Source organism: Pristis pectinata, chromosome 1 (assembly GCF_009764475.1).
Source record: "Pristis pectinata isolate sPriPec2 chromosome 1, sPriPec2.1.pri, whole genome shotgun sequence".
Taxonomy (NCBI): Eukaryota; Metazoa; Chordata; class Chondrichthyes; order Rhinopristiformes; family Pristidae; genus Pristis; species Pristis pectinata.
This window is the reverse complement of record NC_067405.1, coordinates 35,473,466-35,500,366: the sequence shown is the minus strand read 5'-3', so window position 1 is coordinate 35,500,366 and position 26,901 is coordinate 35,473,466. Positions and strand designations below refer to the sequence as shown.

The 26,901-nt window shown below is 38.0% G+C and overlaps 1 protein-coding gene across 1 annotated transcript in view; it reads left to right on the top strand.

Moving 5' to 3' along the window:
• scn1laa (sodium channel, voltage-gated, type I-like, alpha) overlaps nucleotides 1–26,901 on the top strand; it is a 132,055-nt gene that overhangs the window by 38,762 nt on the left and 66,392 nt on the right. Inside the window, 10 exon segments of the mRNA XM_052027520.1 lie at nucleotides 1,335–1,398; nucleotides 1,943–2,084; nucleotides 5,113–5,319; nucleotides 6,249–6,536; nucleotides 9,269–9,649; nucleotides 13,340–13,472; nucleotides 16,790–17,028; nucleotides 19,194–19,367; nucleotides 19,571–19,927; nucleotides 20,226–20,702. Of these exon segments, the coding sequence (XP_051883480.1) occupies nucleotides 1,335–1,398; nucleotides 1,943–2,084; nucleotides 5,113–5,319; nucleotides 6,249–6,536; nucleotides 9,269–9,649; nucleotides 13,340–13,472; nucleotides 16,790–17,028; nucleotides 19,194–19,367; nucleotides 19,571–19,927; nucleotides 20,226–20,702 (2,462 nt within the window).

Sequence of the window (26,901 nt, the reverse complement as noted above, 5' to 3'; positions counted from 1 at the left end):
TCATTGTCCTGAACCTGTTAACTTTCTATTTCCGTGACCCTGCCAAGTACTTCCAGTATTTTCTGCTTTTCGACCAGATTTCAAGCATCAGATGTATTGTGTTTTTAAGTTGGTAGATGCATTTGCCCAAATTGATGATCTACATGATCAATATCTTCCCAATATGGAGAAGAGAAAGTTTGTAAAGAACATTATTTTAAAATTATCTCCTGTTTAGAGTAGGCATAATTAAGAGTAAATATCAGATACTTAAGAGAAAAGATTTGGTGTGCTAATGTTTCATATATTACAACAGATGTTATAAACATATCTTATTTAAGATCTTTACAGCTTCCCATCAGAAATTCCATCAACGTGACCCAAATCTGAACCTAACTCCTAGTGATGAATAATAATATGCCAGATGATCTAGCCAGTGGTCCAAGAAATCATTTTATTTCTAATTCTTTGTAATAAAGGTGGTACTGTCCAGAAGTTGTTGCTTCCCAAGAAGTGCAACTTCACCAAGATCAGTTTAAGTAGGTTTTACATTTCAATGAGAAAAACCAATGGAGAAACACAACTTGCTTTCAAGTGAAGATTTTGTGTAATTATTTTTATTTACTCAACAATCTTGTTTGCATATTTTCCCCCACACTTTTTGTAAAGACATTGATTCCATACTGGAATTCAGTTCAACAGCTGCCAGCTGCCCTCCAGGATTTTGGCAGGCTATGGGGGTATCCAAACCTAATCCTACCTGCATTCAACATCTATATCAGTAATTGCAGCAGATATTCCTGATAGTTTACAAAACCAGGGCAATCTGCCTATGATTAGCTAATTCATTATAATCTGAAAATTGAATCTGGGACTTTCTCAGTCTATAAATCTCAGCTGCTCACTTGATAAACATTGAATTTTCAGGTGAATTGTGCATGACTACTTTTTTTATATATTGTGCCATTTCCCTTAAAAAAGTCATTTCATTATTTCAGTGCCCTTAATATTTCCATCATTTAAATTTTTAGTTTTATTTTGAACTGAACAAAATTTAAAAATTGATATATTGGTATTCACCAATTTGGGTATCTCATTTGTAACGGTGTCAATGATTAACTTTGCACTGCTTTTATCCTGCTTTCTTTAGCATCAAACTTTTTAAATATATTTCATAACTAATACTATAAAAAATTGAAAATACTGAACAAAGTTAGTTTTCATTCACTACTACGTAACCACGGCAGTGGATTGTGATCATTTATTAAACTGTTGACAGAAGTTACCTACATGTATAGGAAAGTGTATTTCCAGGAAAAAAGCAAATAACATTTTTTTTACCATTTAATTAACAGGAAATTACTATTTCTTGGAAGGATCCAAAGATGCATTGCTCTGTGGTAATGGCTCAGATGCTGGGTGAGTTATTGTACTTAATTTTGCTTTGGGTGTAGAACAGATGAATTGTTATGTTTAAGTCAATGAATAAATTGTACAATTGTAAAAACTGGTGTGTGGTCTGATTGGGGGATATAATAAGGTTGTAACAAAAATTAGGCAAAGTAGATGGTGTCTTAAAAGGAAAGCTTGCAACTATCCACTGAATTATTGATAAAATGTTAACTGGTGCAGCTGGGTCTGAGTGCATTTACATTTATGTTGTTTTGGTATTTGTAAGTAGCTATGTTTTGGAAAGATCAGGAATAGCAAGCAGTATGTTCTTCTGGTATTCAGTATGATGATCAGGAAGGACACATGAGTTTCTGAGTCACGTCAACTTGAACTAGCTTTTTTGACAGAAGGCCTCCAGCATATCACTTCAAATGACAGGCAAACCAGTAATGCAGGAATACTTTTGTGGAAGTGAGGCAAAAATCAAACACAACATCTATAAATTATAAAAAGTAAAGATGTTATATGTTTTTATTGTGCTTTTTATTCTTTCATATTTTATTTTCCTCAGTCAATGTCCTGAGGGCTATATGTGCATGAAAGCTGGAAGAAACCCTAATTATGGTTATACCAGTTTTGATACATTTAGCTGGGCATTCTTATCATTGTTTCGGCTGATGACACAGGACTTTTGGGAAAACCTTTACCAGCTGGTAAGCATAATTTATTATGTAACAGAGATGGAAATGTTTGTGCTGCAGAATATTTACATTGTTTTTCAGTAGTACAATCTACAGTACATTTGGCTTGTATTAGATGAACTGTAGTCAAAATAAAGACAATTATAATTAGAGCAATCGCAACAGAATAAAACCCCGTTACTTGTAGCTATCTCTAAAAATATTATCAGTAGTTCCTCACCTTTTCATGTATTTCATGACCAAAACATTGAAGAAACTTCCCATCCTCCCATTTTATATCTCAATTTATCTCTTATTGATTCTTTTATAGATAATGCATACAGGCACATTGTTCCCTTGAATCTGTATCCAGTAGTTCAGTAGCGTTTGACAGCTAAGGGATTTTCATCCATCTCTTTGGAGAAACTCGGTGTCTTAATCTAATAATGTAGAAATTAGGAAGTGATGCAGAACTAAACTTATCCTTAAGTAGCAGTCATTTGAATGGTATCGTGGCAAACAAGTCATAGAATAAATTTTCTTAAATTAATCGATGACCAGCCATCAAGTATACACCTATTTTTGACTAAATCTCTATAGTGAGATAAATGCCACTGCCATGAGTGAAATAATCACACAATGGAAAATGATCTAAATATTTGCTCTGTTTTCAAGAATCCTAGTGGAAAGAAAGGAAAACACAAATATTAAAAAAAACGTTATAAACGAATGCTCATTTAGCATTAATGAAGTAAGTTGGAACAGGCAAGGTGAAAATGATCCTCATTGTGCATTTTGTTTGGATGCAAAATACACTTTGGTTGAGTAAAATTTTGTGAATCAGTACTGCACATCCGGTCCCCCACATCCAAGTTTAACAACCGCCTGGATACCTTGAAAGAGCTATTGGTCTTCAGGGCCCCAGTCCCATGTTCTGCATGACACCCATTTTTCTTAGTCTACAATAGTGCAATGGCAGTTATTAAGTCATAGAGTAATACAGCACGGAAACAGGCCCTTCAGCACACCGTGCCCATGCCAACCATTAAATCCGCATCTTTACTAATCCTGTTTTCCAGGACTTAGCCTGTAGCCTTCTTTGCCATGGCAATTCAAATACTTGTCCAGATACTTGAATGCAGTGAGAGAATCTGCCTCCACCATCCCCACAAGCAGTGTGTTTCCAAATTCTGACCACCCTCAGTGTGAAAAATATTCTTCCTCAGATCCATTTCCTTAAACCTATGCTCTCTGACTTTATGTACCTGTGCTATGGGGGAAAGTTTCTTACAATCTACCCTATTTATGTTCCTCTTAATTTTGTATCGTTCATTTAGAGCCCCCCTCAGTTCCTTCCCTCCAAGAGACACAAACCCAGCCTATCCAGTCATTCCTCATCACTGAAACATTCCATCCCAGGCAACATCCTAGTGAATCTTCTCTGTACCCTCTTCAGTGAAATCACATACTTCCTGTAGTGTAGCAACCAGAACTCTATATGGTACCCCAGCCAATCCTTCATAAAGTTGTAACCATAATTTCTCTGCTCCAGTTAATGTAGGCAAATATCCCATATGCCTTCTTAACCAACATATTTACCTGTGCAGCTGCCTTCATGGATCCATGGACTTGTACACTGATTGCTCTGTTCTTCAATGTTTTATAGGGACTTACTTTTAGGTGTGTATGTCCTAGCCTTAATAGTCCTCCCAAAATGTATCACCTCACACTTATTGGGATTCAATTAAATTCTATTTGTCATTGGTCTGCCCATTTTACCAACTCATCAACATAGTCCTGTGGGCCTAAGACTATCCTCCACACTGTCAACAGCACCACCAATTTTCGTGCCATCAGCAAACTTGCAATCATACTTCCTGCATTCATATCCAGATCATTGATGTATAAACGAAACGGAAAGAGTTCTGGCACAGATCCCTGTGGTACACCACTGGTCACAGGCCTCCAATCACACAAAAAACCCTCGATCATCACTTTATGTTTCCTATTACCAATCCAATCTTGGATCCAGTTTCATAAGGAGGCTGCTGGAGGTTGCTGAAGTTAGGTGTTCTTTGTTTTCATAGAGTTTGGAAGGTTTAGAATAGAAACAATACTGTGGGCCACTGTGTACTTGCACATGGCCCCTTCCTCCATCCAGATTATATGTAGGGCCCAGTTAGCAAAGTTCATTAGCACCCAATTTACGTTTAGGTTTATGGAGATGAGACCAGAGACTAAATCTGAGTGAAGCTTTGTCCTTGGGCATGTGCATGTGGTAAGTTGCCAATATAATGCTGATTCTTAGTGATAATAATATTCCCTAACCATCATGCTTACCTTGCTTGTAATATGTATGTTCTTGTATGGGGATAACCATCCTGATTGTTGCTGTGCAGTTACAAAGCACACTGAATGTGCTATGTTCTTTACAGTTACATGAACTTTGATTAATGGGTAATAATTAATCAGCATTTATTAACTGTAACATATAATGAAAATCTACCAATCTAACCATGTTAATGATGACTTGTGGCCTGAATTTTCTACAGTTCTGTGAAATGTTTTCTTAAATCAGTTTGACATTAACTCTTCACTCTCAGATAAAAGTTGTAGAATGTACATTGCTATAAAAAAAATCTGCTGCATGCAGATATCCTTATTAACATTTATAACCATATATAAGATAAGATAAGATCTCTTTATCAGTCACATGTACATCGAAACACACAGTGAAATGCATCTTTTATTAGCCTTCTTGAAAAGCCCAGCTTGTATGTACTTCCAATATATTTTATTTGTTGAAAGTATTATTACAATGAAATATTGAGAATAATCTCATATTATTCTTTGATTATTCTACTTGTTATTAATCATTGTTTTTTAATAATCATTCATAACAACCAGTAAGTTTACACCACTAATTTTGTTGATGGGTTTACCACCAGTGTCATTATGCATTGTACATTCTTACTAAAAAGATATTGTCTTTGTATAATCCCTGATTTCTCAGTAAAGACCATCTAAGAGTAATGGAGAGTCTAACACTTTGTTCTATCAGACCTTGAGAGCTGCTGGAAAAACATACATGATATTTTTTGTGCTGGTCATTTTTCTGGGATCTTTCTACTTGGTCAACTTGATTCTGGCTGTTGTTGCCATGGCCTATGATGAGCAAAACCAGGCCACTTTAGAGGAGGCAGAACAAAAAGAAGCAGAATTTCAGCAAATGCTTGAGCAACTTAAAAGACATCAAGAAGAAGCTCAGGTAGAGTTTTCATAATTGTCATTTCATAACATGTGTAGAAGATGCCATATTGCATGATGGTATTGATTAGCATAGTTTTCTGCATCAATCATTCAATGATTTATTTCCTGACTGTAAGCTTTTTGAAATGATTGTAGCATTATAATCAGAAATCATACCCCTTCTACTTTGCCATAATCAATTGCTTTTTGTAAAATAAAATTTCACATCCCGACTGTACTTCTTTTAATCCTTCAGATAGGTCTAAGATTAACTGAAGACTCATTTCGTGGAAGGGACCTGTACAGCCATAAGGCTTCACCTTTACACATGGAAGAAACCTAATGTTTGTATTAAGCGTCAGACAGAATGCTTGAAAAAAAATCAGTGCACTTTTCCAGGCATCTTTAGGGATGAGATATTGATTCTTACATTCAACTTTGTCCCACTGTTTTATATCTGCAACTTCTGCCCTAGTGCATCTAATTTTTTGCACTGAAAAAGCTAGGACCCCAGAGATATAGAGCCCTCTTATTTTGTACTGGTTGAACCATGGCATCTTGATCACCTCTATGCCATTTAATGTAGAAATAAAAAGCTCTGTTCTGAAAAGTGTTCAAGGACAAAGACCTAAAATCTTATACAGAATAACAGCAATAATAAAAATGTCCAAAAGTTCTTTTACGCACAGTTTTGGTTAATCTGTGTACTTCCCTGACCATTTAGTAAAATTATAAAGATGGAGGATTAATAGTAATTTAGCTTGATTAATGCTTGATTAACTGCTTTGGTAAAATAAATTAGCTGATGCAAACTTGACGCGCAAAACGTTCTCCTTCTGTGCTAAAATGATTCTTCCACTTTAAATAAATACATTTTTCTATTTTGTACCTTTTGTGTGATTTGGCAAAAAACTCACCAAGTGCAGTACTGTTTTTTCCATTGGACAGGCTGCAGCAGCACTGGCAGCTGAGGCGGATGATGGAAGTGGAAGGGTCGGAATATGTGAAATGTCACATAGTTCCTCAGAGGCATCAAAACTTAGTTCAAAGAGTGCTAAGGAAAGACGAAACAGAAGGAGGAAGCAGAGACAAACAGAACTCGGAGCTGAGGATAAGGATGCTGAGAAGATTCACAAATCAGAATCAGAAGACAGTGGAAGAAAGGGGAATGGCTTTCGATTTTCCATTGATCGGAACTGCCTTTCTTATGAAAAGAAAAATTCCTCCCCACAGCAGGTATGGAAATAAGATAAAGCGTTATACCATTGTATATTATTTAGTGATAATTCTACTGTATTTTCAAAGGAAAGGCTCTAAAAAATGTAAAAAAAAGGAACAGCTGGTGTTGTACTGTTTTGTAAATGTTTCCAGTAACTCAGTCTTAACAAGTAAGACAAGTTCAAGTTGAGTAACTGGGAAATGGCGATCTCAATGTTGGTAACTGCATGTAGTTAGATGAAAGAAGAAGGAAAACTTAGATGTAATAATCTTATGAGTTGGAAAGAGATTTCTCCAGTTGTTTTTCCATAATGTGCTTGGACCATCCATGAGCAGCAGGGACAGGAACAGAACATGGTCTGTCTTTCACTGCAATTACAGGTCTGCAATTGCTTATCCCCATTTCACCAAGTTGTCTCTTGTATACTTAGATATTGAGATGGATTAGGCCTTCCTGACCTCCTACAGGAAGCTGCTCAGTTAAAGAAGGCTTATGATAAATTTCAGCTTCCTAACTCAGCAAAGAATCACAAAAAAATCAGGAGGTGTTAGTCAAGCTAAATAAGAGGGGAAAGCAGGAGAGATGACAATAAATTACCATGAAAAGAACACAGTAGTATTTCATAAACATGAACATGTTAAAAGGATAGGAAAAGTAGGATTAATTAGGGGCAAGATACGAAACTTTCTTGTGGAGGCGTAGCATTTGCCTTCAGTACTAAATGAATATTGTGCAACCAACCTCACTAGAGAAGAGGATGTTGTCAAAACAGTAGTAAAGGTGTAGGAGATACTGATGATAATGGTGGTATTAAAATAAAAACAAAGAGGCAGCACTCACATAATTGGCATTGTTCAAAATATTCTCATCATCATGATCCTGTACAACTTCAGAAACAATATATGATAGCAGACATTAGCTTAACATTTCTACACCCTGAGGTTAGTCAGTTTCAATGTGATAAGATCCCAGAACCTGCAACACCCTGACTTGCATTCTTGCCACATTGCATTCCATTGTTGACATAAATCGATTGCAGAATCAAAAAATGGCATAGAAATGTAACATTGGCTGCAAATGCTGGCTGTACTTGCTTCTTGTACATTTTGGCACACTATTGCCTTTGCTTTTCTAAGCAAGCTCAATTGCAGTGTCATAGGTTGCACACACACAAGTGCATGTGATCATGCTATTGGGAGTACTCAGTTACCCAATAAAGAACTTACAATTAGTCTCCTGCCACCATAACCTCCACTACCAGGACCATTGCACAAAAGAAAGCATTTCTGAGGCAATTTGATGTGATTTCTCTTTGTAAGAAAACCCTCATTCAAACAGACATATGATATATCAGAGACTTGCTTTTGAAGTTTTGAAGTTTGGCATTCTGGCTACAGTGATACCATTTAAGCTCTTACAAAAGAAACAAACAGAATAAGTTTATTTTTTAAGCATTAATTAAGAATAAAGATTTTTATAAACTTTAGTAAGTAACGCTACTTTCTTTACAACATTCGATAACCATGAAGTTTTTTTCTAAATAAATGAGATGGTGGCAAAAATCTTCAAACGTTAGCTATTTTAAGCTGAGTAAAGGACTGTGATATGAATAACCAGATCTAATAATTTAAAATGCACAAGCTTGCCAAATACATAGACAGTTTAAAAAAAAGTGTAAAGGTGTGCACATTGACATTAAGATGACTGTAATTTTAGATCTGTTGTTAGCACTATTGCTATTGACATTGATTTGAGTTTCCAGTCAAGGAATTAAACATGTAATCTCGCCAGACAATTTAGTAAAGTGGTGATGAAATGTTTCACAATAGGAAGTTCATTAGGTCAATTAATTGCCCATATTTTCTAAGGAAATGTCATAATCTCCTCCCTTATCTGCCAATATTTATAACTAAAAGCAACCTCAGTGACACAGAGCCCTGAAGTTCTAATCAGCTGTTCATGACAGTTTTACTCCCTTTGCTTCATTGTTAAGCACTTCTGGGTGTCCAGCCTGGGAGAATGAAATTGTGGAAATTCCCCACTACTTAACTGTGGGGAATCTGGTTGAACAATCTGTGCCTGGTTGAATCTGCTGCGGGGGCAGCTTCCCCATTCATTTCAATGGAGAGACGTAACTATGAGTGAGCAGAGTAAATATAGGTTAGTTTGGATGTGTTTACACATGTTTTTGTTCACTTAAGTGAGATTAAGTGTTTAATTTTTAATTTACTTACTAATATTTTAAAATTGATTTTATTACTCTGAAAATGATTGAATAAGTTATGAATTAATATTGTTAATTCAGCATTTTTCCAGCAACTTCTGGGTCAATCTTCAAAAGTAACAAGTGCAGGGTATGAATGTTATACTTATCCTCATATTAGTTTTTCTTCTATTTGGCTACTTTTCTAAAAGAACAGACATAAAAATATCATAAGTGGATAAGACCTTTTACTTTTGCCATTCATATCTAACATCATGATTATTAATGATTAATGTATCTATTTTGAAAAAATTTCTGCTGGAAATACAGCCCATCTGAATTTAGTGTGTTCAAAGGCAGGGTATCACCTTATCGTTGAAAGATTTATTAAGATTAAAGCAGTGCTGGGCTTCTTGCCAATTCTCAGGGTTACAAGAAATTCTGTAGTTAAAATAAGTAATTAAATAACTGAGCAAAACATTGACGATGTGCAACAGTTTAAAGTTGAAGTGATGCTGAGTGAAATATATTCTCATTCTTTTTCAGTCTCTACTAAGTATTCGTGGATCTATCTTTTCTCCAAGACGCAATAGTAGAAGCAGCATCTTCAGTTTCAAAGCTCGGACTAAAGATGTAGGGTCAGAGAATGATTTTGCTGATGATGAACACAGCACTTTTGAAGACAACGAAAGCAGAAGGGGCTCACTCTTTATCCCACGCAGGCAGGGGGAGAGACGCAGCAGTAACGTTAGTCAAGGCAGTAAGTCCTCCAGGGTGCTACCGGTCCTTCCAGTGAATGGAAAGATGCACAGCACAGTGGACTGCAATGGAGTGGTTTCACTTGCCGGTGGACTTTCAACTCCAACGTCACCTGTTGGACGCCTTCTGCCAGAGGTGATAATAAATAAGCCAACTACTGATGACAATGTAAGGAAGTTTTATATAGTTAGGTTAGGTATGATGGCCATATCATACAGTGAGTGCGATGACAGCTAGGATGCAATGGAGAAATGCAAAGTTAATCTTGCACCTGGTATATGGTTTTAAAGAAAATCAGAAAGTGATCTGTGAAGTAGTTTTACAACATCTGCAATGCACATTAAAAGAATTATCTATAGCATTTCAGTTTTGTATCACAAAGTATCTCTCATGATCTTCTTATCCCTATATATTTAAACAAATTTTATCACTAACTTCAGTGCAAGTCACTGTATCTCTCATAACTTGCATCAAATTAAGCAACTCAATATGAGCAATGCAATGGAAAAATGCATCAGCTACATGCAGAAACATTGGATAATTTATTTAAATGTTAAGTGTCTTTCTAAATCAACCCATCGTTTAACTAAAAGTAGTGGCTTTAGAAAATTAGAAACGGGAAGAACTGAATGAACCTGCCTTGCCATTCATTAATATTGTGGATCATCCTCGTCTCTCATTATCCCCATATCCCTTGATATCAGCTCTGAGCATAATTAGTGACTGAGCAATAAAAATCCCCCGAGGAAGAGGATGTAAAGATCTGTAACCATATGAATAAAGCAATTCTTTTTGTCTCAGTCATTAGTGACTCGTGCCTTAGCCCAAGACCACGAGGTCTCGACAGGCAAAAGAAATATCCATGGACCATATATTCTGCCAAATATAATGAGAATCTTACTGCTTCAGTGAGACTCTCTCCTTCCAAACTCCAGTGAGTACGGACCCATTACACTTAACTGTCTCACAGGAAAACTCCCCTCTTCCAGCATCAATCTGGTACTCAAGAATCCACTTAGTGTATAAAAGTGAATGATATGCTGTGACAGATTTATCCACAAAGATAAAAGCTCTGTGGATTATCATACCATAAAGTTAACTGGCCTTTCGCTGCCCTCTTGTCAACTTTTCTGGGGGAAATTCATCAAAAGGATGCAAAATAGGCTGGGACATCGTTGTTTCCGGCAATTACCCATCTGTTGATTGGTCCAGGGACGTCCTACAATGGGATTCACCTTTCTTGACCCACTCTGAGATGTGGTGCGTGTCCAGTGGAGGGTGTTAAGACCAGCGATCTGCCAAATAGTGAAAATGCTGGGAAATGTAAATATTTTTGGCCTTAGAAAGTTACTTTGCAACTGATGCTAAGGCTCCTCATAAATCATCTGTTTACAACCTATACAATAATAACAGCCATGGGTTCTTGTTGGGGAAAAGTTAACTTGAATTGTACTGTAGTCATACCTAACAAAACCAATGAAATCAGCATACTTGTGTCACGAACCAGCAACAAAAGAAACACACTGAGCATGATTCAGTGTTAAAAACTATTTTATTAATCACTACTTATGACCATACGTAAAATAAAAGTAAAAATGTTAGTATGTTAGAATTCAAAAATGTTAAACCTTGAACGTTAACCCCAAAAACTAAACTCTTCGTGTGTGTGTGTGGCAAAGTCCAAAACTCCCAGTTCCGGAATGGTTCTTAAAGTTCAGTTCCGCAAGCCATAAGGTGAAACATGACCTTCTTCAACAACCACCGTTGTCTGAAGATAAGACGTAGACGTAGAGAAACATAGAGAGAGTAAATATGAAATCCAAATGTTCCACGATGGAACCCAAACGACACTTCAGTATTTACTCGGTAGTGACTTCCTCACCCCGAAAAGCATCCGAATCGTGGTTGTCCACACACAAATACCTGTTTCCTTCTCCAGGTCAGCAACAAAGTGAACTCCACCGGATTACTTCCAATTTCCATACATGGATTTCAGTGGCAGACACAGTTATTGTTTCTCATCCATCGATAGAGAAAACTAGCAGGCTGGTGTCTCTCTCCCTTCTCTCTCTCTCTCTCCTTTCTTATTCTGCCTTCTTCAACCACGTCATTACGTCCTTTATCTTCTATTGACGTAAGCACGCCACACACACACACACACACACACACACACACACACACACACACACACACACACACACACACACACACACACACACACACACACACACACACACACACACTATCTAAAAGGGACATTCACTGAGTCCGTAACACTTGTAATTCATTTTAGTTAATGTTATAAATTTAGTATATTTTACTATTTTGTGGTTTATATTCAAATGTGATATTAAAAGTCTTGTAATTCTCTGTAACAATGTACTTCAGTTTTTTTGCCTGTGAGACAGTGGTGACCTGAACTCTGATAAAGTCACTCTTCATCAAGCAGCTTGGAAGGTAGTACAGGGGAATTATTCAAAATGAATCTCGCAACAGTTTATATCTTCCCCACATGGTTTTACAAAGATTATAAATTTATAATTTATTTGCAGACTCAAACCTCTGTTCCAATACTCCAATACGTCAAGCACTAATTCACTGTGTTACTTAAGTGTCTTGGAGAAGTCTTTATAGGCTCTGTTCATTTTTTTAAAAAAGCCAGCAAGTTATCAGCTGTGTCAGTTAATAAAGCAGTAATGACATAACAAGCACAGAACAGGAGTGATCACAGGATGTGTAACATAGTATCAAAAATGTTCTCTTTAACTCAGCTTCTCAATGATAATTAGATGCCATCAGGATAAAATATTTTATACATTAAGGCATGTTAACTATATATACTGTAAAATAGTTTTTCAGTAATCTTCGAATGAAATGGTTATTCATGCTACATTCAGGCTGATTTTGATACTTTCAGATGCTACTTGATGTTCAGAATCCTGTATAATATCTGAATCTTACTTTCTTGATAAGTACTTAATGCCTAAATGTAAATAAAATGCTGGAAACACTCATCAGGTCAGCAGTGTCTATGAAGAGACAAACAAGGTTAATATTCCAGGTCAGTGATCTTTTACCTGAACAGAACTATCTAGTTCTGAAATCTCATCAAAGTGAAACATTAACTGTTTCTCTCTACACAGATGCTGCTAACCTGATGAGTGCTTCCAGCATTTCATATTTTGATTTCAGATTTTCAGTATCCAAAATATGTTGGTTTTAAGTGTCTTGTAGTAACCATATTTGTCACTGTTGCTAACAGATTGGTGAGAGAATTGTTCTAGTCAAATAATTAGTGAGTCAAATGTTACCTGCTAAACATGCACATCATCAAGGCTCATCAGTTGCTATTGAACTGTCGTCACTTCCTTGCTCCACACAACACATAAATTTGAGTTGTCTGCTGGAAAAAACACAATTGTAGATGAGACCAGCCTGCAACTGGTTTTATTCTCACTGCAGATATCAGCGGCACAAGCGAAATCAGCTGACCTGTTCATCATTTCCATCAACTTCAGATTCAATGACCCCGGCCCCTTTCCTAAGTTTCTGCCATTATCATGGAAATTAAAATAAACAATTAAATACAGTGGTATACCACTTGTAACTGCTGCTGAGATGTTAACAGTGATTCTAAGAGTAACTCTGCTACATCAGCATCAAAATCCAATCCTGTGTTTTTTTTTCATTAGTACCTTTTCCAGAACAAATATAAGTGTAGTGCAAGGGAAGGATGGGCTAAGTTTGTTAGTTACTTATTAAATTTTTATTTCAACTGTTGGTACTGTTTTTCAGGAATACACTTGAAAGCAAACACATTGAGTAAAACAGAGTAACTGAGATACATGTGATTTGCAGGGCACTAATACAGAAGCAGACTTCAAGAAGAGGAGGTCGGGATCTAATCAAGTTTCTATGGATTTTCTGGATGATCCTATACAAAGGCAGAGAGCTTTAAGTGTGGCTAGTATGCTCACAAATACCATGGAAGGTTTGTCAGCAATTTTATTACACTTCATAACAATTGTATTGGAAAACCACAGACTCATTAGACAAAAACAAATGAGGCAGATTTTCCTAATAGTATGTTTGGCATATTGGATCACTTCAGTGCCTTTCATAAAGAAAATTTGTCAGCTGGGGAGGAACACACATTGCTGTGGAAGCCCTGTTGACTTACTTTCCATTAATTAAAATGAATGTAAAATCAGGTGAGCATCTTTATTGGTCTGATTTCCCTCTAGGCACAAGTGTCAAAGAAGATCCAGTATGCCAGGGCACTGCAACAGGAGAATCTGCCGCAATAACATTTCATGGTAGCTCCTTCCAATTTAATTCTCAGAACATCTGGGCTTTATATTTGTCACCATGCTGCTGTGTCTGTGATTGAAGAGGGTATTGACAGCAAGTAAAAGTACATGGGATTTGGTCCTGTTGAATTGGCACTGATTCCTGATATCACCCTGCTCTCTCTGGAGGGCAAGGTCTATTTCCTGATGCTACAGCTCCCCTGTTGAACAGATGAGAGCCTCGGGGATAAATGCAAATTGGTGCACATGACATCCCCGAGATACCAGTGTAATTTTCTGACTGACCCGTCTATTAATTCTGCCCATGAGCAGTAGAAAATGTTAGGTGGCCATTCCAAATGCAATTTAAGGAGTTCTTCGCTGCTAATTTTCACAGGGGTGGGAGGTAACCTTCCACCTTGTAATTAATATAGCTTCCCAGCCCAGGCTTTTATTTTCATGAAGATACTTCCACGAACCCAGTCAGTGAATCTTGGAATGTAATTTTCAGCAGCTCTTTGGTGAAGTCTGGAAACCACTGAGTTAAAATTCACACTGCTTTCTTGGTGTGATTGCATGGTAACTCCAATATTTGAGTAGTGGGAATGTTATAAGTTTTGCTCCATTGCAAAGATTCATAAACCTCCTGTGTACACCAGAGGTAGACAACTTGTTATATCTAAAATCAAATTTAAACACTGAAACAATGTGTGTTGTAGTGTCTGGGGTTTCTTCTAGATGCTGCATCCTGCAGTTATTAATCCTTCTATGCAAATCAGAAAAGCTTACCGTGAAAATAATAGGGTGATCCTCATTGACAAGCAGACTTTAAGCTTTCTTAACTGTTAATTGATTTCTGCGACAAATCCAATAACTTTGCTGGAAGTGAACAAGTGCCTGTGATAAGTAATGAGTGAAGGAGATGATGGAAGTGTAACTGTTTAAGAATCCAATATGGAGAGAGCACAGGATCAGGCTAATCTGTAGCTGAGAGTCCCATAGGGAATTAAAAAAAACACACTGCTGGAGGAAATCAGCAGGTCCTGGGGGGGAGGGGTGTGGGGTTCGAATGGAAAATGTGAACCAAGGGAGATATAATCTAGCTGGCCCAGTAGGAGTGGGAAAGGAACACGGGGACTGAATTTTCCAATGTTCGTACCATTGGGCTGAAGGCTACCCAAGTGGAGTAAGAGGTGTTGCTTTTCTAGTTTGCGTTTGGCTTCACCATGGCAGTGGAGAAGGCTGATGACAGACAGGTTGGTGTCAGAATGGGAAGGGGAGTTGAAATGACATGCAACCAGAAGCAAGCTCAAGAGAACTTAGGTTCTCTCTCCCTTTGTTCATCCTTTCCTTCCCCCCACCCGACCCCCCAACCCCTGTTACCTAGATTCATTATTTGCCCCCACCTGGTTTCACCTGCCCATCGCCCACACACCTATCCATCTGGGTCTTCTCCCTTGGCCTAATTTTCCTATCCCCCTCCCCTGCCTGGCTCCACCTGCCCAATGTTCTCTATCTGTTTCCACCTATCACCCACCAGCCTCTTGTCTCAAAACTCCCCTCTTCCCCCTCCATCCTCCCCCCCAGCTCCTCACCTGGCTCCACTTACCAGCCCCTAGTTCTCCCCTCCTTCTCACCTCTTTATACTGACTATCTTCCCTCAGTCCTGATGTAGTCCTGATGTTGGGTCAGGATCAGAAACGTCGACTACCCCTTTGCCTCCGGAGATGCTGTATGACCCGCTGAGTTCCTCCAGCAGTCATACTTTGCTCCAGATTCCAGCATCTGCAGTTTCTTGTAGTCCCATAGGGAGTTGCTGGCTATCTGCAATTAGTGGCAAAGATGTGCAAGTTTGGTTAAACACAGGAATCAAAGCTGAGCGGGAGGTCAGATTCTGGCTCATCTGACTTGCCACTCCGCTGCTGGACTGAAGGTTAAATCATTTCCACCTGTGCCTCTACAGAACTGTAACCTGACCCAGTGGACAATGCGTGTTTGTTGTCTTCTCACTGTGTACCTACATCTACATCAGCTTTGTCATGAAACCCTCCAGTCATGTCCCTTGTTCAAGTCCTCTGGGCTATACAGATGCATTGACACCCTGGCCGGTGAGCCCTCGTGTGCCATTCCTGTGAGTCAGGCCGGGAATTCTTTACCCTGGAGGGTTGTGGAAGGTAGATCATTGGGACTACTTAAAAAAGGAAGTAGATAAATCTTTGAAAGATTGGGGAATTAAGGATTACGTGGATCTGCTACAGAAGAGGAGTTGAGGCTTGGAGAGCCGGTGGATCAGCCATGATCATTTTGAATGGAATGGCAGACTTGAGGGGCCAGGTGGCCTATTCCTGCTCCTATTTTCTTGTATTCTGTGTGTGCGACAGCCTGGAAGAGCAGTGTTCGTGTTGGCCCAGAGCTCACATTGCCATATCTGGTAAGGTCATGAAATTTCTTCTGGCATTGCTCCATGGTTTGGGGATTCCCATTCCTGGCTTACACTAACTCAGCTACCTCCTGCCAAGCTCTTCTCATGGTGGCCCTGCTCATCTCAGTGCACAGGACCTCCCTCCTGGCGGGGACGACTTGGACCAGCATTTCTCTTGGAGTGAGTTTGGGAGCTCCCTCTCACTTCCCTGAAGATTCTGTTTTCCATGGCATCTGTTGTGTATGCGGTTGGTGTCCAGCTGTCATGGGGAGTGTGCTGACAACCTTTAGTCGTTGGTGTGCAGCAAAGTGCACCATATTGAGTGTTGTGCCTTTGGGAACTGCATAGGTCCTGTTTCAGTGCACATTTCTGGGTGTAAACCATCCTAAAGTCTTTTGGCTAATTTTATGATTATTGAGGGGTCCCAAATGGGCACAAGTATGAAATGCAGTGAGGGTTTTGCACACCAAAAAAGGGTGAAATCCCATTTCCATGCCTGTGTGTAAATTTCTGGACTGCTCTTATGTTTGACATTTTCTAAGCTACTTCTTTGCTTGAATGACATTTTTATTACCATACTTTGTCGGCATTCTGTAGAACTGGAAGAATCTCGACAGAAATGTCCCCCCTGTTGGAACAAATTTGCAAATACCTTCTTGATCTGGGACTGCCATCCGCATTGGCTAGAAGTGAAGAAAATTGTCCATTTGATTGTGATGGACCCATTTGTGGATCTCGCCATCACTATCTGCATCGTGCTGAACACCCTTTTTATGGCTATGGAACATTACCCCATGACAAAAGACTTTGAAAATGTACTTTCATACGGAAACTTGGTATGTGTTCACCTGACCTACAGGATGTCTTACAAGGTCAGATTGTTCATAGTGTGGCATTTTTGATGCTTTATTTGGTTGAATGATATTAATTTATTTATCTTTGAATAATGCATTATTTTAATAGCCAGCACAAGTATAGTCATTGTATTGAAACACACACAAAAAATACAAAGCTGCTGGATATCACCTAATTAATACCAAGCAACTCTCAAACCTTCTGATTAGGTTTATTTATCCCATTTTAATATCAAACTACATTAAGATATTGGGATTGATAGCCTTTCGTCAGAACTCTCTCCACAGGTGCTCAGTATTTTCCCTCATTTTCTGCTTTTGTTTCATATGTCCAGCATCTGCAGTATTTTATTTTTGCACTAAGATATGTCAGCTGTGTCCAAATACAATCAGTACATTAATGTGCACTTAATTGAGCAGTGGTGCAGGCTATAAAGTAAATTTTTGTTCTATGCATAATTAAGTTTACTTACAAAATATGTTGGTTGCACAAAAAAATTATTCAGTCTTAACCCACAGCCATAACTTTACAGTCCTGGTAGTATCTTTGTCAATTACTCCAGACCCCTGCCAGTACAATCACAACTTTCCTGTTATATAGTGACCATGATAGTTCACAGTATTCAGGGAATGGCCTAGCTGGTGTCATGTATAATTCTTGCATAGCCTCCCTACTCTTGTATTCCATGCCTCAGCAAGTAAAGCATCCTATTTATATATTTAACAGCCTTATTGCCTTTAAAGGATCTGTTGTTGTACAATATAAGGTCCCTTTGTTCCCCCCTCACCACTCAATTAATTTTTCCACTTTTTTAAAAGCATTATCTGGCACATCTCTGGATTAAATTCCATCTGCCATTTTTATGCCCAACTATATTGGGACCATCTATATCTTCTTCCAATATAAAGCTTTCCTCCTACTGTGTCAGTCACACAGCCAATTTTTGTGTTACATGCAGATGGACCCATGAACACTACCTCATTATTCCTTTTTTTGCACTATTTATTTTGTAATTTATAGTAATTTTATGCCTTTGCATGATACTGCTACCGTGAAACAACAAATTTCACGTCATCTAAATCAGTGATAATAAATCTGATTCTGATTCTAAATCTGAATCAATTAGATATATCACAAAAAGCAAGGGGCCAAATACTGAGGGCTGTGGAACTCCACTCACAACAGCCACAAAATACTCATCACCTACTAACTTCTACTTCCTCCAGCAACCCCCCCCCACCAATCCCCAGCCGTTCTTCTGTGGATCCCGTGAGATTTACTTCCCTCAGTTTCATTATCTGTAGAATCAGTACTTTGTGGAATTGGACCATTCCCTTCGATGTCATGAGCTTACGAAACCTTATTAACACATCTATACTATTTGCATTAATCACTCCTTGTGTTACCTTTTCCTCATCCATACCAACATTTGGGTGAAGATGTTTTTGCTGGCCTTCTCACACTGATGACCTCTAGTTTTGTTCTTTTGCATAAGTAGATTCTGCTCTCAAAAGCTTCAGCTCTCTCCTCAGTATTCTATTTTTAAGGCAAAAGAAACCCAGACAGTTTATTGCCTCCTGTTGAGGATAATGATTTCTAGCAACATTTTTTTCAAATCTTTTTGAACCCTCCCCTGTGTCCTGTATACTCTTTTTATGATATAAAAACTAAAATTGTTCAAATATGTTTTAATCTGGTGTTTGATTTACCTTTCTCCCCTAGTAGCCTGCATGGTTACTTTTAATCATTTATTTGCTTTTACTTCAAGATCTATGTTCTCCATTCAGGTTTTTATTTTTCGAGGTATATGTGGCCTCCTTATTTTTCTTACCAAAATATAAATACCTTGCACATCTGTGTTAAACATAATTTGTGGCTTATTAACCATTTATAGGCCGTATAACTATAAAGTTACTGATGTGATTTGTCCAACGCCCCTCAGAGTAGCCTATTTATATCCTGCTCTTTGCACTTTGCAAATTTGGTGTCAAACACAGACTTAGAAATTGTTTTTGATTCTAAAGTCCAAATCATTACTTCATAATATTTGTTGATTCTGTGAGAAGTACATGTCAGAAAATGAACTTCATGTTGTTTTTATTGAAACTTTAAAAATTAAACAATAACATCTTTTGCTTTCATCCAGGTGTTTACTGGAATCTTCACCGGTGAAATGATTTTCAAGATCATTGCCTTGGATCCTTATCATTACTTTCAAGAAGGATGGAACATTTTTGACAGCATTATTGTAAGCCTTAGTCTAATGGAACTTGGTCTTGCTAACGTGGAAGGACTATCTGTGCTACGATCTTTCCGATTGGTAACTACTTGTATTTCATGTCTCCTTATTTTACATTATCAACATTATAATGAATCGGTATTACAGTTAACTAAAAATGTTCTTGTTTTGCTTAGGTGAATTTTATTAATGACAGATAGGAAGTTAGTAATTAAATATTAAAACTATTGAAGCAAGTAATATTATACTGATTATTTTTTTAATCACAAACCATTGTTTTTCAGCTCAGAGTGTTTAAATTGGCAAAGTCTTGGCCAACACTGAACATGCTAATTAAAATTATTGGCAACTCAGTAGGTGCTTTGGGCAACTTGACCTTGGTGTTAGCCATTATTGTCTTCATCTTTGCTGTGGTTGGCATGCAACTCTTCGGTAAAAGCTACAAGGAATGTGTCTGTAAAATTCAGGACGACTGTAAATTACCTCGCTGGCACATGAACGACTTCTTTCATTCCTTCCTGATTGTGTTCCGAGTGTTGTGTGGAGAATGGATTGAGACAATGTGGGACTGCATGGAAGTAGCTGGTCAGTCAATGTGCCTCATCGTCTTTATGATGGTCATGGTTATAGGTAATCTTGTGGTAAGTAGTAAAATATTTTTTAAACTACTTTTTTTGGTTATTGTAGTAAGTGTCAAATTAAAAGTGTAAAAAGCAGTTTTATTGATAATGAATTTCAAAAATAATTTAAAAAATAATTATCAAGGCTGCTTACTGTTCGTGTATATGCCAGTTATGGCTCATCATATAAACATTGCACATTGCATGTGAAAAAAAGAATTCTCGAAATAACAATGGAAGAAATTTTGTTGTCTATTTATGCATGGATGTATAGAATCAATTAGATAGTTAATTTATTTTTGCTCTGTTTGATCTCCAGGTATTGAATTTATTTTTGGCCTTGCTATTGAGCTCGTTTAGTGCTGACAATCTTGCTGCTACAGATGATGACAGTGAAATGAATAATTTACAGATTGCTGTGGGGAGGATACAGAGAGGCATTGATTATGTAAAAAGAAATGTGCAAGAATTTTTTCAGAAAGCCTTTATCAGGAGCAAAGTCACAGAAGATATCAAACCTCTTGATGAACTGCGCGGCAAGAAAGATATCTACATCTCGGATCACACAACTGTTGAAATTAGCAAAGAGATTGACTATCATAAGGATGGAAATTGCACAACCAGTGGGATTGGCAGTAGTATGGGGAAGTACAATGTAGATGAAGGTGACTACATGTCCTTTATTCACAATCCAAGCCTGACTGTTACTGTGCCAATAGCTGTGGGGGAATCAGACTTTGAAAATCTAAACACAGAAGACTTCACTAGTGAATCAGACCTGGAAGGAAGCAAAGAGGTAAGGATGCATTTTATTTTTCTACTGCATAAAATAAATTGAGGTGAATTACTGTTCTATCTGACATTATCTTTCAAATAAAGGTAAGACTGCTGTAGATAAACATTTCCAGCATTTATGAAGAACATTTGAGATGACGCCATTCAAAGCTGTTTAAACTATGTTAGGACATAAAATAGTATAATCTGATTTAAATAAAATTAAATAATAGCTAGGATTTTTAAAGTATGGTTATCTTTTTAAATAAGTAATTTAATACATTTATTGCAAACAGTGAATGAGAATATTTGTCTTCAGTTCCAATAATTTCTCATACTGATGTAAGATAATATACAATTACAATGTAAAAAGTAATATGAGCTTTCGCGTAATAATATATTTCTTTTTCAATCTTTACAATATTTCTTTCTAGAAATGTAGTAAGATTTAGGAATAGTGTATGAGTGAATAGTTAAATGTGAGTAGGTGACGCAACATTGTACAGGTTCCAGTATTTTGACTCAACCATGATAGAAAAAAATGAGATATGTCCCAGTTAAGATGATGATTAACTTTTAAGGGAACTTGTAGATGGTGTTGCCCTTGTCCCAGGCAGATACAAGTCATGGCTTTGGGAAGTGTTGTCAAATAAACATGGCATGTTGCTGTAGTCCATCTTATAGCTGGTGCAGACTACATCCATGGTATTCTAGTGGTGGAGGGAATGACTGCTTAGGCTAAGTAGGATGCCAATCAAGTAGGTCATTTTATCATGGCTGATCTTGACTAGAACAGCATTCATCAAGATAAGTAGGCAAATGAAGGGTATTCTGATGCATTCTTGATGTGCCTTGAAGATGGTGGAAAAGCTATAGAACTAAGGACGTGAGTCACTCAATACAAAATACTCAGCCTCTGATCTATTCTTTTTGCAACTGTACATTTGCAGTTGCTCCATTTAAGTGCTATTAAAGGTGACCACTGGATGTTGATGGTGTCAGATTTGCTAATGATAATGCTATTGGTTATGGGAGAGTGGTGGTTAAACATTTTATGGTCAGAGATGATAATTATCTGGCACTTAAGTGGTGCAAGTAACACATCACTTATTGGCCCAAACTTGAATGTTGTCCAGGTTTTGCTGCCTGCAGGCCTGGGTTGCTTAAGTTTGGGTTCTGCCAGAATCATTTGGCTCTGGATCTCAGTATAGGTAATTTGTCTGCAGTGGAGCCTGACTGTGATTTGTGTTGATAGAATGCAAACTGACTATCTAGGAGTGACTTAATGGTGAATAGGTGCTGCTTGATAGCCCTCTTGACAACACAATCAGTCAATCTGCTGTTTACTTTGAATAGACTGATGAAATGTTAATTAACTAGATTGCATGTGACCTGCTTTTTTTTGGATGAGGTGTACCCAAACAGTTTTCCACTTTGTCAGCTGGACAGGAACAGCTTGGAAGCAGGCATGTGTGATTACTCGTTATTATGGCATGGGTTCAGGGTCTGTAGACTTTGTGGCATCTACTCTACTCTGTTGTTTCTTGATAGCATGAGGTAAAATAAAATTGGCTGATCACTTATGTCATGATCTGAATTCAAAAAGAGATTGCTCAAGATCATTGCATTTACTTTGTGCTCAGTTCTAGGTTCTGCTGCTGTTGGCGATAGGGACATGCATGGAATTTTCTCCTTTCATTCACTGTTTAACTGTCCATGAAAGTATGTGGAGAAGTGCTGATATTTTATCTGATTTGTTATTTGTGTGATTACTTAGCTCTTTGTGTGGCATGATGCTCTTGCTGCTCAGGCAAGTCACCCATAGCATCCATGGTTGCTGTGGGAACCTAGTGAGGAAATAGCCTAAGCTCTGAATGCAGCCTTCAATCCTCCTCCAATGTAGCAGTAGTGTCAAAGGATTGCAAAATGAGTGAAGGACAACCCTGGTACTACAATCAGTCAAACATCAGTGGCGGGAAATCCTCTAAGTGGCCATTGTCAAAATTAATTTTATAGGGGTCAATCAGCATACATTTATGAAAGACAAATCATATCTTACAATCTTGATTGAGTTACCTAGTTAAAAGTAATAGAAAGTACTTATGTGGGTATTACACTAAATTCATGTTTGATCAACTTTTAAAATTTTCTGGTGAATGCACTGCACAATGAGTTCTCTGGAAAACCAAAGCACGCGGGATTGGTTGTAACTTGGACAATGATTTGGCTGAAGGATATGTGGCTGACAGTAATAGTGCATGCCTGTTGCTCTGAGTTGAACTAGGTCGCCATGGGGTTCCATACATTCCAGTCGAGGAAAGAAACTTTGCAACAGCTCATAACAAAAGTTTTAAGGGTAAATCTGAGACATTAGAAAGAGATGGTATCAAGACAAGCTCAAGGAGATCAAGCTCTTTATTGACAAACATGATATGCAGACCTTTTTTGAGGCATTTATGATCTCTGCTCTCTGTTTCCACTCCCCTTCAATCTCAAGACAGCTTGATAGATCTAAAAGGGAATTTAAATCTTTCATGATAGATGGGAAGAACAACATGAGTTCAAGTCAAGTGGCAGATGTTACTGATCGAATCTCGTGCCAACCTGCACTATCAAAGGAGATGAGTCATCAAATTGGCCCAAAGAGGATTAGATGGCATGCTGCCTGAAGCCTTCAAAGATGAGGGTGAGGAATTGCACTGTGGCCTCATGAATTCTTTCCCTAAATATGGAACAATGAAGAGATTACTTTAAACTTGAGGAATTACAACCTCAAAAGTCTTGTTAAGAAGGATGCCAAATCCATTGATGCAACCTATTACTCTGATGTCCATCTTGGGGAAAAGTTCTTGCCTGTATATTTTGAACCACCTCCAGCTTGTTGAAGTCTTGTCGGAACCTTGGTCTATATTTCAACCAATTTTCAAACAAAATTACATGATATTCATTACCCAGGAGATAGTTTCAGAAACAACACCAAGACCTTGGTGTATTTTTAATTGACCTGATGGAGGCACTTTCTTCCCCGAGGCTTCGTGATTTACGTAGTTGTTGGCCATATTTAGCAGCCCTACAAAATTCATTTAGTTTTTGAAGCTCTTGCCTGGCCAAATAATATCTCATGTTCTCCACAATGTTCACAGACAGACCATTCATTGTGCAAAATGGAGTCAAGGAAGAGTGCACAATTATGCCAATCTTGTTCTCCATCTTTCCAGCAGTTATTCTAGTCCTCACAAAAACCCACCTTTGGGATGGAATTGACACTGAATACAGAATTGATCAAAGACAATTTAATCTTGGACATCTCCATTTAAAGACCAAAGTTTCCATGGATCCCCAGTACATTGATGCCAATGTGATCCTTACAACACCAAGAGTAACCTCACCTCTGCAACAGATCTCTTTGCAGAAGTTTACCAAAAGTTCTCACTCGACATTGAGATGACTGGCCATCCACAATTTACCATTGAAGGGTTGACTCTGGAGACAGCTGTGTATTTTGCTTAACTTGGTAGAGAGCTTCTTCTGACCACTTGTGTCAATTTTCAGATTCAACACAGGATTCAGTGCTCTAGTACTTCCTCTGTGAAAATGCATTGCCATGTCTTTTCACAACACCAAGAACTAGATATACAACCTGGTTATTATCTTTACAGTTAGATATACAACCTGGTTATCATCTGTACCCTTCTTTACAGATGTGAAACTTGCGTAACTTACTGACATCACCTAAAAAAAAACCTGGAAAGTGGCATGAATATTGCCTCCAGAAACCTCTCTGCTTTAATGGGAAGACCACTGCTTAAACACCTGTGTTCCTGCTAAAGCCAATGTTATTAGCATTGAGGCAACAACACTGATAGACTAGACTCTGTGCACAGGTGCTCAACACCTGACTTCACAGACACATTTTATCTCCCAGCTCAGTCATGGCAGTTAAAGAAAACAATTAAAAAGACAAACTGAAGGTATATTTCAAGGAAATAGACATGGGAATCAACTGATATCAATGGCACTAAAATCTTCAAGTGGAAGCCCTCTTGAGGCAAAGGCTTGGCTTTGGAAGCTGAAAAGGGAATACACAATAAAGAAAGGTAAAGAAATTCAAGGTAGAGCTTCTCTCCCACATGGAAGCAATAGTAGTTTCTGTGGGATGGTGGAGGATTGAATTGCTGAACTGAGTCATCTCAGGATCCATCAGTGAAGCATAGTAGATATTGTTGTTGAATTGAGGGGTTTCTGGTGATAAGAAGTGCCACACAATCTGATGCAGGGTGTCCCTGGTGGGACCACATTGTACCATTGAACAATACTCCACTAAGGAGGGTCTTTTAGATCACGGAGACACAAGAGACTGCAGATGCTGGAATCTGGAGCAACAAACAATGTGCTGGAAGAACTCAGCGGGTCGAGCAGCACCTGTGGGAGAAAACCCTGTAGAAACCCTGTTTTGATCAGAAACGTCGACAATTCCTTTCCTCCTACAGATGCTGCTCGACCTGCTGAGTTCATCCAGCAGATTGTTTATCTTGTAGATCACCATGCCTGTGCCAATTCTTTAGAACAACTTTACAACTAAACTCAGCAAGTGTTTTCCCTTCAAGTATTTAACTAACTCTATTTCCAAAGGTTATTCTTGAATCAGTTCCTATTGCTCTTTCATAAGGTATATTCCAGATCACACCAACTTGCTGTATAACATCTGCTTGCCTTGCTTCACCAAAGGTTCTTTTGCTAATTACCTCAGATCAATTAGTGACCCTTCTGTTATGGGATTTTCTCCTAATTTAACAATCAATATCCTCCAAGATTTAGCACAGCTCTTTCATTTATGATGAACAACTCAACTTTATCAGGTCTGCCCATATAACGAAGTCTTTCATGTCTGATACCATTCTGGTAAAATTTCCCTTGACTCGTGACATCCTTTCTGAAGCATGATGCCAAGAATTGAACACAACGCCACTACTGGGCACTAATCAGGTTGATGAAGGCTGAACTAGTTTCTCTGCTTTTGCACTCGGAACCTTTAATTATAAGTGAAGGACCCTGCAAGTCTTCTCTACCTGTCCTGCCACCTTCAAGGATTTGTATACATACATCACCTGGAATCTTTTAACCAGCAGTCTCTCCAGGGATTTGGCTCATTTGACCTTCCTTCAATCTTCTGCTGTAAACTCTGATGTAATGCCCTACTCTAGTGTCTGCTGCTGAATAACAATTCAAGTCTGTCAGTGAAGTCTGCAGCAATCTTCCTCAATGTTTACCATGTTTTATTTTGATTCTTCTAAGATACTGAGAAGAGCAGGATAGCAGGAGGCTGGATAGGCAGGGGAGGGGGTCACCACTGCATGCTCCCTGCTTGTTGGGAAAACCACCCACTCTCTCATTCTGACCTTTTAATGAATGCTATGCAAATAGCATCTTTTCCAATTGGCTTTCATTTTGCTCATGTCTCTTTTATTTGTTGTCTTATCAAACATCTTTGGAACATTCATACACATGTAAATTACATTATTTTCATCGCTCTTCTTTGTTAATTCTTAAAAGAACACTTTTAAATTTGTAAATCATAATTTATTTTTCATATTTCTGCATTGGATTTTAAATCTTTCTTCAAATGGCTTGTAGATGTAATGACAAGTTAATGTCTAGGTTAAATATCAAGCATCTTTTATCAGCAATGAACTGGTGGATATCTTATTTCCCCTGTGAACAAATGAAGACGACATTCAGTGGTGAAACATTTCACTGTTTTATGTCAGATGGCCTCGGTGACACACAGGTATTTGTCACATTCTTTGTTTGAAAGGGATTTGATTACCTCTCCCATCAGATAGAGTCATACTGAAGGATAGAGACCATGTGGAGGCAGATGGGATTAGAATGGCAAATTGGTCAGCGCAGATATGGTGGACTGAAGGGCCTCTGTCCTGCTCTGTGTTCTATGAAATTAGTTATGAGTAACCTTTCAACCTTTCCACTTTTCAAAATATCTTAAGGCATTTAACAGTAGGGTTATAGTGAAACAATAATCTAGCACCTTGGGACTTTGGTGTTTAATTTCCAGATTTTCTGGATTATTGGATGTTATGTCTAATAATACCCCAATGAATTTTAATTCAATTTTTTTTAAAGATGTTACATTGTGGTACAATAAATTCTCTAGTAAACCAGGTGAGTTTAAAGGGTGAGCTGGCTGTGGTGTCCCCATGAGC